Source organism: Fundulus heteroclitus, chromosome 4 (assembly GCF_011125445.2).
Source record: "Fundulus heteroclitus isolate FHET01 chromosome 4, MU-UCD_Fhet_4.1, whole genome shotgun sequence".
NCBI classification, from domain to species: domain Eukaryota; kingdom Metazoa; phylum Chordata; class Actinopteri; order Cyprinodontiformes; family Fundulidae; genus Fundulus; species Fundulus heteroclitus.
Window position 1 is genome coordinate 6,897,416 of NC_046364.1, and position 13,035 is coordinate 6,910,450.

At 40.9% G+C, this 13,035-nt stretch overlaps 1 protein-coding gene across 3 annotated transcripts in view; it reads right to left on the minus strand.

Moving 5' to 3' along the window:
- The window catches only part of lrp4 (low density lipoprotein receptor-related protein 4), a 144,374-nt gene that overhangs the window by 34,244 nt on the left and 97,095 nt on the right, over window positions 1-13,035 (minus strand). For all 3 annotated transcript variants that reach the window (XM_021320591.2, XM_012870776.3, XM_021320592.2), the window contains exons 6-13: window positions 12,872-13,000; window positions 6,273-6,392; window positions 6,057-6,182; window positions 5,237-5,362; window positions 3,521-3,655; window positions 1,869-1,994; window positions 1,244-1,474; window positions 84-240 (exon numbers count right to left, since the gene is read on the minus strand). In XM_021320591.2, coding sequence (XP_021176266.2) covers window positions 84-240; window positions 1,244-1,474; window positions 1,869-1,994; window positions 3,521-3,655; window positions 5,237-5,362; window positions 6,057-6,182; window positions 6,273-6,392; window positions 12,872-13,000 — 1,150 coding nt within the window. The remainder of the gene's footprint in view (window positions 1-83; window positions 241-1,243; window positions 1,475-1,868; window positions 1,995-3,520; window positions 3,656-5,236; window positions 5,363-6,056; window positions 6,183-6,272; window positions 6,393-12,871; window positions 13,001-13,035) is intronic.

Consider the following 13,035-nt stretch of genomic DNA (forward strand, 5'->3'; position numbering starts at 1 on the left):
TCCAGAGGGGATATGCATACGTGAATGTGTGTGGATTTGAAAGCATCTGGGGTGAATTATGAAGCGTGTGTGTCGACTCGTACCCCTCGATGGGGTGCAGCGCAATGGCTCTGGGCTTCTCCATGTTCTGCCACAGCAACACTTTTCGGTGCGTCCCGTCCAGATTGGCCACTTCAATACGGGACGTCCCAGAGTCTGTCCAGTAAAGCTTATCATGGATCCAGTCAATAGCCAAGCCCCCTGACAGAGAGAAAAACAAGTTGTCTGACTTATTTAAAATGACCTAGTGGGATTTTGTGGAAATGTGTTGACACCTATATATCTCTATCTATCTATCTATCTATCTATCTATCTATCTATCTATCTATCTATCTATAGCCTATCTATCTATCTATCTATCTATCTATCTATCTATCTATCTATCTATCTATATATATACTGCAAAAAAGGAAACTAAAAATAAGTAACATTTTCTTGAAATTGTGGTAGTTTTCCTTGATTTGAGCAGGTAAATAAGACTATTTTCCAATGGAATAAGAGTTTTGCACTTAAAATAAGAAAATTTAATCTCCATCATCTTATTTCAAGTGCAGGATATCTAATTATCTTATTTTAGGGGTAAATATACTCATCCCATTGGCGAATAGTCTTATTTAGCTGCTCAAATAAAGGAAAAATACCACAATTTCAAGAAAATTTTACTTACTTTTATTTCCCTTTTTGCAGTGTATATGCCTCTTTCTATAATTAAACATGTAGTTTACAGCCCTTATTACTTGCTGCACAAATGGACAGCAATTGATAAATAAATAAAAAATCATTATGACTATGTTAGAATCAACAGATTGTCTGATTCTGCAGCCTGTTGCTGTAAATGTATCTTAACATGAAACCGAAACACTTTGATGAAAAAAAATAAAATAAAATCAATGAATTTCCTGGGATGAAATTATCAGTATAAGGCGAAGGCAGGAAAAATAAACTGCATTACAGAATCATAAGCGGGGCTGATTAAAAAAAAAAAAAAAAACAGCTAAACAAAAATTATAGGACAAATCTGAAGTCTGGCATGCCCTCAGTTCATACGGCTCCGCTCCTAAATGAACGAGGTGATGGATGGATGGAAGGATGCAGGGCAGAGTACAGTCAGACAGCGAGAAGCAGACTTGAATAAATTGGATAAATGATGAATGACCCTGTTGTCCCTCAGCTGAACCCACATCCCATTAGCTGCCGCACCCACCTGGGCTCTCCAGACCGGTGGAGATGACCTCCTCCACGTTGGAGCCGTTCAGGTTGGCCTTCATGATGCGGTCAAGCGTCACGTCCGACCAGAAGACAAGCTCCCGGCTGTGATGGAAGTCCAGCGCGATGGCGTTTTCCAGGTTGTTGAGCAGGAGGGTGTATTCTGAGCGATGTGGCAAAACCTGACGGATGTCGATGCGGTTTGCGAACAACAGCACTGGCTCTGGACCTAAAGGAGGGTTTGGTGATTAGTAGTAAAAAGAGATGAAAACACTGAGGTAGGAGACTTTTAATAACAGCAGGTAATAATTTGAGCTGAGGGTATGAGTTGTGGCAGCTGCCTGGCCTGGCTTTAACTCTGATCAGCAGCAGATTGATGGGCTGCTGCACCAGACCTGCACTCTGCCTCTGGAGCGCATCTAAATCTACCCCAGAAACCTCAGAATGAGCCCAAGAGCCCAGAGCTGCTGAGTGGATAAAGTTACAAGTTAAAAAATAAGTACAAGCACTGTGCCACCAAACTTTTATTGGAGGGCGAACTTTGCTGAGTCTCTGCGGTGACATGTTTGGGAAGAAACCTAGAAAAAAAATAATATGGTGATCTTATTTATTTATTTTTTTACCCAGAGCTTTGCAGCTGCGCTTGTCAGGCCGAAGCTCGTAGCCGTGAACACAGCGGCACAGGAAGCTCCCCTCTGTGTTGGTGCAGCCCTGGCTACAGTAACCCTCTTCAGCACACTCATCCACATCTGGAAAAGACCACAGAAGCAGAAGAAGGATGGGAGAAGGAAACATCGACTTTGGTAATAATTTCCCTCAGGGTTAAAAATAAATGGAAGACACAAACTACCCAAAAGGGGCGAATGGAAAAAAAAAAAAAACGTAACAGTTTTAGAATGAATACAAATAAGGAAGAAGTTCCTACTTTTGGGAAACAGCATAATAGTAATATGACACATAGTTGCTGGAGCTTTTTTGGCTGCTCTAAGACTTCGAGCTAATATATATATATATATATATATATATATATATATATATATATATATATATATATATATATATATATATATAATATATATATATATATATATATATATATATATATATATATATATATATATATATATATATATATATATATATATATATATATATATATATATATATATCTGCATCGACGTCGTCGGTAAAGTCGCTTCTCGCTTCAAAGTATCCATGTATTTTTGTATCCTGTTTTTTCCCTGCCATTCACTATATGCACGCGAGAAAGCAACAACAACAAAAAAACGCGTGTTAACATCAAATAAACATGCAAGCATATCGACTTTGCAAGCATTTCAGTTTAAAGTTCTTCCAGCAACGAATATGACAGAAACAAGTTAGTTGTAACCACTGCCAAGTTAAACTTTCCTATCATCGGAGCACCTTGAGCTTAACATTTCACTTAAATGTCAAACACACTGTAGACATCACCAAACAATCCAATGACTCAGAGAAGCTAACCAATGTAATGGCGAAGTGGATAGCTACTGTAGACCTTTTTTGTGCTTCACGCTTTGGTATTGAACATAAAATGGTAATGCTGCTTTCTGCTGTTACCTCAGAAATTGGCTGTTTTTGGTAGATTTTTTCCCCATAAAGAGAATTCCCTGTCAGTGGCAATAAGCTTTAATTTACTATTATTGCTATTTTTTGTTTTACATGTTTAAGTTGAGCTTTACACTAAATATGTGTTACTGATAAGTGCTACAAATGTTACAACAATTTTGTTCATATGGCAGCAAAACATTAAAATAAAAGTGCTCTTTACACTAGTTTTGAATTCATTCTTGGAGTTTGCGCATACAATGCAATTAATCATGATTAATCAGGCTAATTATGCGATTAATCGCGATTAAAGATTTTAATCGTTGCCCAGCCCTATTATATATATGTAGGTATTTTTGGTTTGTCCAGAGTTTGTCTCCAGTTTGAGTATCACCTCGTTACATTTTGGTGTTTGATAGAAAAAACACATCAGTAATGCTACAAAATTTCCCCCAAGATCCTCTTCAGGATATCCACCAACACTTCATAACAGCCAGGTAAGAGTGGCTTCCCACCTCATGCAGAGTAATCTGACATCAGTGAAGACAACACAGTTGTCAGACTGTGCAGATGTCATAAATATTAACACCCTTGCTCGCTCACTTTTCCCAGTAAACTCTGCCACATTGTAAGCATAAGCCCACACACACACACAGCCACACCAAAAGAGAGAGAGAGAGAGCGTTACCCTGGCAGGTTTTACTGTCGTCCGCCAGTCGGTATCCGGTGTGACAGGTGCACTGGACCAGTCCTCTGACCATCTGACACTTCTGCGAGCAGCCTCCATTATTCTGGTTACAGTTGCCCTCGCTGGAGCGCGGCCCTACAGGCGGTGCAGAAAGATTACAGGGACATAAACACAGCTTGCTGATTCAGTATAAATATGAAAACACGGTCTGGTAAAAAGCATCTGGCATATTTGATGTTGAGCCTGGAAATACTTTAGGAGTGAAGCCTGAGGATACTCTGAAGTCTATCAACATAAACAGAACCGGCTCCTTCAGAAATATATTTAAACACTATTAAAGCCACATGTGGTCGTTCCTGAAAGGACTCTGCTGATGCCACAAACATTCGGTTGTTACGTGAAAGCCTCAATCTCACCTTTGGATGACCTTTTTTGGACTGGTAAAGCACATTACCGCATTTGTTTGAACCACTTTCTGAGATCGGAGCTTTTTCAGTGGCAAAGAATCGACAACTGAAACAGCTGACGCCCGATTTTAGGCCAACTCCAGGCCCGGCGGGACCTGGACCATGAGACTAAAAATCAGGCAGTTAATGAATAATTTTGATGGGCTCTAGGAGAGGTCCTCTGGGATGCATCAGTAACGCAGTGTTCTCACAATTAACTGTAGTGGCCAGCAAGAGTTTCCAACCATTTTTGAGCTTGCAAAGACTGGTGAGATTATGATCATCATCATGGTGACAGAAAATCTGATTCCTTGATGCAGCGCAGAGAAGCCTGGTAGCAACTTTGGTAACTTATCTCTACAACAACAGGGGCCCAAGTGTACCTGCAATTCTTGGCCATCAATGAACTTGAAGAATGAGTGACCTGGATGGAATTTAAATCACTCTAAGTCCAGACTGAAAGAGCATCTTTTACTTGAGTATTGTGCTTCGTTGTACTACACAGCAATTCTGTGGCTGCCATAAATAGGATCTCACAGAGCAGCTAAAAAATATATCCACACAACCCCCAAAGGGGTGGGGGGGGGGGATATTTTTGTCCCTTGGACAAAAATATCAGAGCTTCCAGGCGGGGAGAAGTGTGAATTTCTCCAAATGTTATCACAAAGGTATGTGAGGAGAAAATCGGACTAGTCCAGAAATTATTGTGGAAAAAAAGAAAAAAAAAAGAAAACATGCTCGTTAGTGTAAAGCATTGAAAACAGAAACCCTGCTCACCTGCATCCTTTAATGCCACTGATAAAAATCTAAATGACGTTTCTTCTTCCACAGCAAAGGCTTACACTTATGAAGAAGGTGCAGGAACCTCCAATATTTTTGGGTAAATACATCCACATGTGAGGAAACTACATGTATTTTTCTCAGTTTTATCACAGTTTAATAAACGGTGGGGAAAACCTATGTGCTGAGGACCACAGACGCGGAAACATTCGCATGGTGTTGGAGATCCTGGGGGGTCATAAAATGGTCTTAATCTGGCGCGGTCAGGACCTTAACAAGCATATTTCAGAAAGAGGCTTCAAAGAAGACAAAAAGAAGTAGTGAAGAAAAGACTCTCCAGCTGAAAGGAAAATAGTTCATGGCCAACATTGCCCACCAGAAAACCTCTGTTACGTAAACTGAAGTGACTGAGGAATTGTTAACTAAACAATGTGGTAAGCACTTGACTAATTGATGTAAAGATGCTGATTTAGGTCCTTGAAACACTTACTGCAGTCCTGGTGCGGGTGCTCATCGGTCCCATCACCGCAGTCGTTGACCTCGTTACACACCTTCCTCTGTCCGATACAACGGCCATTCCCACACTGGAACTGATCAGGAGCACAAGGAGGACTGTCTGCGAGGAGACGCAACAATACCGACCATGAGATAAAAGTCACTGTCTTGTTAGTATTAGGAACCTGTGCATGTATTCTATAGTAAATATGGGAGGCGTATATTTCATTCTTTGCACTGCAGTCTGCACATTTAAAACAGGTTTGCCCCGCTCCAGTCTGCAGGAGCTGCTTTCTAGCAGCTCTTCGATGGATCCCTGCTCCAACATACATGAATCTAAGGGCTGAATTTCTTGGACAGCATTCGGCCAATCAGCTCTGCAGAGGCCTGGTAATGAGCTTTTCGTTTCATTTCCATATGCTGGAGAAGGGATGCATCTAAAAGCTGCAGGATAGTAACTCTCTAGAAACGGTGTTGGACACTCCTGGTTTGAAAAAAAAAAAAGTTTCTCCCAAGATTCGTTTAAAAAAAAAAGAAGAAAAAAAACGTCTCTGGGGTTGATAAAGAGTTGTATACCTGTAAATTGTTCAAAGAGTCGATGGAGCACAGAGTTCATTTCACATCAACATGAAGCCAAAACAATAAGTCTGTTTTCTAAAAACAACTGCATTTCTCACCCAAAAGGAAAAAAAAAAAAAAAAAAAAAAAAAGGGATTTTCTCAGCACAGGATGTCTCTTCAGAGCCGTTGTCATGGCTACATTTTAAAGTGAATGTTATATTTAGCCTCTAAAAACACTTTAGCTACAAGTCTTACCAGTTTTCTCACACCCCTCTTCATCACTCCGATCCGTGCAGTCATCCTCGCCGTCACATCTCCATGACAACCGCACACAACGTCCAGTTCCACACCGGAACTGGTCGGCTGTGCACATTGATGAAGCTGCAGAAAAACCAAAAAAAACCAAAACAGATGTATTTGGGATACTTCTAACAGCGCCCGTCTGTGAGATGTGGACCAACGGACACTCACTGCAGTTCTTCTCATCCGACTGGTCGTCGCAGTCGTTTTCACCGTCGCATCTCCAGCCGGCGTTGATGCACATCCCGCTGCTGCACATGAATTCAACCGACCTGCAGGGCTGATGGGAGGCTGCACAGATACACAAAGTTTGTTAGATCGTAGCTCCAATGGTCACTTAGTCAGAAGGAACACTATTCAAGTTACTCGTGTCAGGTTTTATAGTTTAAAGCTTAACCGATAAGCTTTAACTGCCCCTGCATAAGTGGGTATAGCTGATGGATGGATGGATGGAAGAATGCAGACAAATGTTGGATCACTTTTCTGAATCAGGAGCTTTACATTTTATTCAGTCTTTAAGTGTTAATTTCCTGTTATCAATGAATTTGAAAGCCTCTGAAGGGTTTAAACAAATTATATTTTTCCTCAGTTTTATGCTGAAAAGTCATTGATGTACATACGATCAAGAAAGGCTTTTATTAGATCAGCAAAACGAATCTCTGGAGAAGTCTTGTCCTTTTGTAAAGCTGTAGTCTCAGCTGCCTCTAATTTTTAATTCTCATTTTTCATAATTTAAAAAAGCAGCTTCTGAAACCGGCAACACTTCCTTTTCAACCCGCATTAATTATCCCCGTTTAATCTGGCTTTTTTTTTTTTTTGCAAGATCACCTGAAAGCAGGTAGTAGTTGTTAAGGCTTGAAAGTTCACGCCACCTCACCGCGAGTGATCAGATCAAAGTGAAGCTCAAGATGGCAGCAAAAAAAAAAAAAAAAAAGGATGCCGGTGGATGAAAAGATTAAAGCTGAATCAAACGTAAGCATCTTACATCCTCAGCGTGTGTGAGCTTGTGTGCGCGCGAGTTTGCCTTTGACATGTTTCCTCCTGACAGCAGGAGTGAGCTCCCATCGAAGCGTCAGCGGGAGCGTGATGGAAGAGGAACGAAATGACAAGCGAGGCAATGTGGAAAGGGGTGGGGGGGGGGGGGGGGGAGAGAAATATTGATGTGGAGGCTTGAAGCTTCCATGTGCACGCCTATCAGCTGGGCAAGAGAAGAGAAGGATGATCAAAACAGCAGGTGGTTTTCCCCGCAGAGAAACCGGCAGACAGAGACGGAGATGGAAAAGTGAGTGAATCAGTGTGGGACGCCGAGGAAAAACACACGCACGCCCACTCATACGCCCAGATGATTCACCCGCACGTTTATCTCTCACCAACACACACACACAAGCAGAGACAATTCACGTTCATGTGCTCAGCCGTGAAGCCAAAAGTTGTCCCCGTGTGGTAACGATGCATACAAGGTGGAGTATTTTTAAGTATATCGACGCATGTGCGAAGATTCGCAGGAGCCAAAAAGCGGAGAGAAAGAGACCTCTCTTCTAACAAAGCGCCCTTCATGTGTCTGGAGAGTGGATGCCAAGGAATGCTGTCTGAGGATGGGCTGTCTTATGCCTCTGAGGAATGCCTCCTCCGAGGGTGTCAGCGTGTGAAAGAGGGGGAGTGTGTCCACAAAATATGAAACAGAATTCACTGGGAGCGCTCGCCGTGAATGAATGTGGGCCAGAAATACATGCAGCAGAAATACATCGGGCCGATTGGGAGTGAAGGACAGCAGCAAATTACCAGAGAGAGAGGTCAGAGCAATTGTCAAGCCCTGCAATCTGCCACCAGGACGCTGAAACATTATTGTAAAACTTTAACATTTTTACAAACCTCAGAATTTTTGTTTGTACTTGAGTTTTAGTTGGCAATGACATGTACCGACCATTTTTTTTTTTTTTTTTACTGGCTTCATTTGATTTTGCTCAGACCAATCTGTCTGGAGGATATATATATATATATATATATATATATATATATATATATATATATATATATATATATATATATATATATATATATATATGTGCAGCAGATTCTCTGATAGAGGTGGTGAAGCTGAATTCACAAGAATGCATAAAAATTACACCATTTTTATCTTTTGTGTTCTCAGTTTTCTCTTTTTCAGAATTTTGTTTGATTGTAGACTCAAAAAAGATCTGAGCCTTTTTCACTCAAAGATCTACACACAATACCCCATAATGAAGAAAAAAAAAGCGTCATAGCTTGCCTATCCGTCATTTAGCTTAATGTTTTGTTAAGTCATGTAATTTGCAGTAATCGCGGCGTTCAAGTCTTTTTGGGTTTGTTTCTACAGGCTTGGCACACCTTTGTTTGGGGTATTGTCTTCCCTTCTCCTCTCCAGATCCTCTCAAACCCCCTCGGTTTGGATACGCAGCCACTGGAGACAGCCATTTGTAGCTGTATTGCATTTGTAGCTGGGCTATGAACAGTCTGGAGCAGGTTTTCTTGAAAAATCTCTCTAAATTTGGTTTTTACCATCGTACCTTCAATGCCGGGTAGTCACCCAGTGCCCACCACCGCATGATGCAGCCACCACTATGCTTCACAATGTGTTAGCCAGGAGATAAGCAGCTGCTTTTCTCCAAATATGTTTAGAGTTCACGCTAAGAAGTTCAACTTTGGTTTGATCAGACCAGAGAATTTTATTTATCCTGCTCTGAGCATCTCTAAATAATTAAAACAAAAACAAGTGGGATGCCACTTATGTGCCTTTATTAAGGAATAGCTTCTGTCTGACCACTCGTCTTAAAAAAGTCAGATTGGTTCTGAAAACCTTAAAGATGCTGACATGACATTTTTCTGTGTCTTTCACAATATTTGTGCCTTGATACAATCTCACCTCTGAGTTTTACAGACAACACCTGACTTCTTCCTTGGGTTTGTGCAGTGAGATACATCTTTAACTGTGAGACAAGTAACTTTCATTTCTAGTTAATTCACCACATGGCGGCCTAAAAGCAAGTGGCAGAAGTATCTCAAGGATGATCAGTGGAAATCGGATGCTCAGTTTGGAGCGTCATTGCAAAGGGAGCTAAGGATTCCTGGATCAATGTGTGCTTCTGTGCTTTCTGTGTCTCTGCTCTGTCTTCTCTAACTTCCAGTCGGTCGAGGCAGAAACCTGCTGGAGGTTCTCCTCCCTGTTAAAGGGGAGTTTTCCTCTCCACTGTCGCTTCATGCATGCTCAGTATGAGGGATTGCTGCAAAGCCATCAACAATGCAGACGACTGTCCACTGTGGCTCTACGCTCTTTCAGGAGGAGTGAATGCTGCTTGGAGAGACTTGATGCAACCTGCTGGGTTTCCTTAGAGAGGAAACTTTCTGACCAATCTGTATAATCTGATTGAATTTGACCTTGGAAAGAGCCTTGAGATGACAAGTACCATGAACTGCTGCTATATAAATAAAATGTAATTGAATTAATATGAATTACGCCTAAATACCATGTTGTAACAATGCAGTATTTTGTGTTTTTTTTCTGTTAAAAAAAAGAAAAAAAAGACAATATGCCCAGATCAATTTTAGAGGTGTGTAACATAAAATGTGAAAGTAGCGAATGGTTGGGGAACAATCACAGGTGGGACTGTAGGTCACTAACTTTTATTTCAATAATTATTCAATAATAATAAAAAAGATGTGACAATAAAAAGAAAAGTTTTTTTTATCATTTGGGAGGGATGAACAGTCAAAGCCGATCTAGGGATTTCTGACCGATTGATCTGTGTGTCTTGAGCAATGATTTTCTTTTTTCTTTTTTTTTTCACTTTTTTCAAAGAGCAGCTTGACTGACCTTTTGGATGATCAAACGGTATTTGAACCTGCGGTTATCGCGCTGCTGATAAACTCATCAAAGGCGTGGGAACCCCTGTGTGTGTGTGTGTGTGTGTGTGTGTGTGTGTGTGTGTGTGTGTGTGTGTGTGTGTGTGTGTGTGTTAGATAAGGTGAAGCAGAATGAGACCTTGAGTGAATAACACAAGCATAAGATATCACACACACTGAAGATCAAGGACGGAGATCCACAGAAATGTTTGTCGGAGGATTTTTTCCTTTGCTACGGAGAATAAAACGTTGTGACTGTGTTATAATCCTGACGATTAATAACGTTGCAAGTAAAAGCCGCTGCTCTACAGATTTACTTGCAGACAAGCTGATACACAAACATCTGTTCTTACTCTCAAATCACATGAAATAAATGCGTCAAACGTGATAATGTGTTAAAAAAAAAAGAACAGCTGTTGGCACATGTTTTAAAGCAATCCTTAGATTCTCAAAGGGTGGATTTTAAATATGAACAAACTGCAGCTTGCCGTCTTTCTCTCCAGCTATTAAGCTTTAGCTCTACCGTCAGACTCCTTCCCTCAAGAGCGGGCTCTTCATGCAAATGCAGGCTAATGATTATTGTATCCTAATAAGTGGAAGTAAACCACTTTATCTAATACATTTAAGAGGGTCTTGCGGGAGCTGTTGGGATATTATTAGTTTGGGATTTCAAAAAGTCCCTTAAAAACTTGTTCTTGTACCATCACTGCTTTTGGAACAGGCCTCTTGCTGATTAAAATAAATAAATAAGTAACTAAATTACATGGAATGTTGCATTGTTTGTCTTTATTAACGGGATGTAGCACTGTGCGGTAGCAGGCCTTTTTTTAAATTGAGAGTGGGACTGTGAGCAACTGGCGCACTGCAGCAGGAAATAATTGCATCAGACCAACTACCTACAGGAGACAACTGCAGTTTAAAGCAAGAACGCGTGCACAACTGTCCTACTGCAAAAAAAAACAAAAAAAAAAACACTACATTTACTTACGGATCAGAAAAATAGAGAATAAACATTCAATACCTATTAATTATATGAGACTTCTACTGTGACAAATCTGGTGTAATTCTATTCCTTTAAACCATGTGGGTTGGAGTGAAGAAACATCAAACACATGCAGGATGGTGTGTCATAAGGGCCAGGTTTGGGGGAGCACCACACCAGGACATGCACTGTTGAGCTTTTAGCGGGATATTTTTAGAAGGCCACCACACCCCCGTCATTGAGGTAGCATTTGTCACACGGGTCTCTGGCTCCTGGCCCGACGAGGACCCTGATTAAGCGCTGATAAAACCCTGAAGAGGACTTAGAAGTTCTGAAGTGGCTGTTACTGGTCCTTGAACGCACTTGGTGGCCCTGTTTGGCACAAAATGGACGTGAGGCTATCAAAGCAAGTTAGAGACCTCTTCTGTCTCAATTTTCTCGCATGGGATCAGAGGCCATCTTCACATCTGGCGCTAATACGCGTCTTTGCTGATTGGGTTTAAATTAGACAAATTAAAACTGAAAGATTCACACCTGGCATTAAAATCCACCCTGAGTGTACAGACAGGTTATGGAGTCGGAACACTCAGTGGGGTGGTCAACATAGTGAACTTGACGACATTGGATTTAAACTTGGATTGAATTGAAACCCTAATCTGCCTATTTGACGGCACTGTATCAGACTGATTTGATTTTAGATTTTTGGATATTAATTGGTCCCCGTTTGTCTTCTAATGTGCTGAGAGTCAATATTTGCAATTTCTTTCTCCTTCTCTTAGGAATGTGGGAAAAGCAGAAATAAAAGTGTGACAAGGCAAAGCTCAACGTGGGCACAAAGACACTGAAGAGTTGAACCCGTAAAAGCTAAATTACAGTGAAACACAACCAAAACCTTATTATTCTTAAACAGGAGACATCCATTTAACCATTTTGGTGTTTGAGGGTAAGAACATGAGGTAGTGGGTGGTCCCTCAGTGTGGCTCGGTGGAGACTACATTTAGGCTGCGAAACTGAAGCAGATAAAAGCCAAAAAACCAAAACCTGCTTCCAAACGTTTGCCCACTAGTGGATAACCCAGGATTGATGTTGATGCCAGGTCCAACAAATAAGCTCTAAAAAGCTGCATTAGGTGCAGTCTTTTTTAACAGCCTTGTTTTTAATGGTCAGGGTAAGTTTACAGCTTCAGCTAACAAGAGAAAAGGCTATTCTTATTTAAGTTTAGCTTTAAAATGTAATCAGCACCTAAATATTATTTATGTTTTTTTTTTATTATTATCTAAAATTACGTAATTAAGAAAGTTTGGTCAGGACAACAGCCAGAAAAGAAGAAAAGACAAACCTATCCTCAAGTTCAGAGCCTCTTGCTTGAGTTTTATAATAAATAAAACTAATGTAACCAGGTTTTAGACATCAGCTCTGCCGGCCAAGTTGCAGCTTGTGTCCCTCAAAAGGTTTTCCGCCTAATCTTACCGATCAGATAAGCCCTACTTTTTTTAACTTGAGGTAAACTTGCACACAGAGCTCAGGATAAAATTATATTTTCCAGCAGAATGAGCAAAGGACTGAAGTGGAAATGAGAGGAGACAGAAGGGACATCTGCCAGGAGGGGAAAAGAAACTTATATGAAAGCATAACAGAACCATTCTCCCAGAGGGACAATCATTACAACAGTCTGCTAAGCCGGAGCCACATGGCCCTCCATCCGTTTAATAGTGCGTGTGTAATTGAACATTAAACATTGCATATTTTATTTATATTTATTTATTTGACCAATTAAAGTCAATATCGAGAAAAAAACTTCCAATATATTAGTCTGCAGTGAATGAAATGTGTCTGCATACAAGAGCTTTCTTTCAAGGTGTGCAGGGATTAAAAAAAGAAGAAGTTTTTATGGATCCAAGTGACTCACAGCAGTCCGACTCGTCAGACCAGTCTCCGCAGTCGTCGTCGCCATCGCAGTGGTAGATATCCAGGATACAGCGGCCATATGCACACTGGAACTCCTCCACGCTGCATGTGGCCGTCATCACGTCTGAGGCTGCACAGGCACAAAGCGGCACATTAAACAGATGC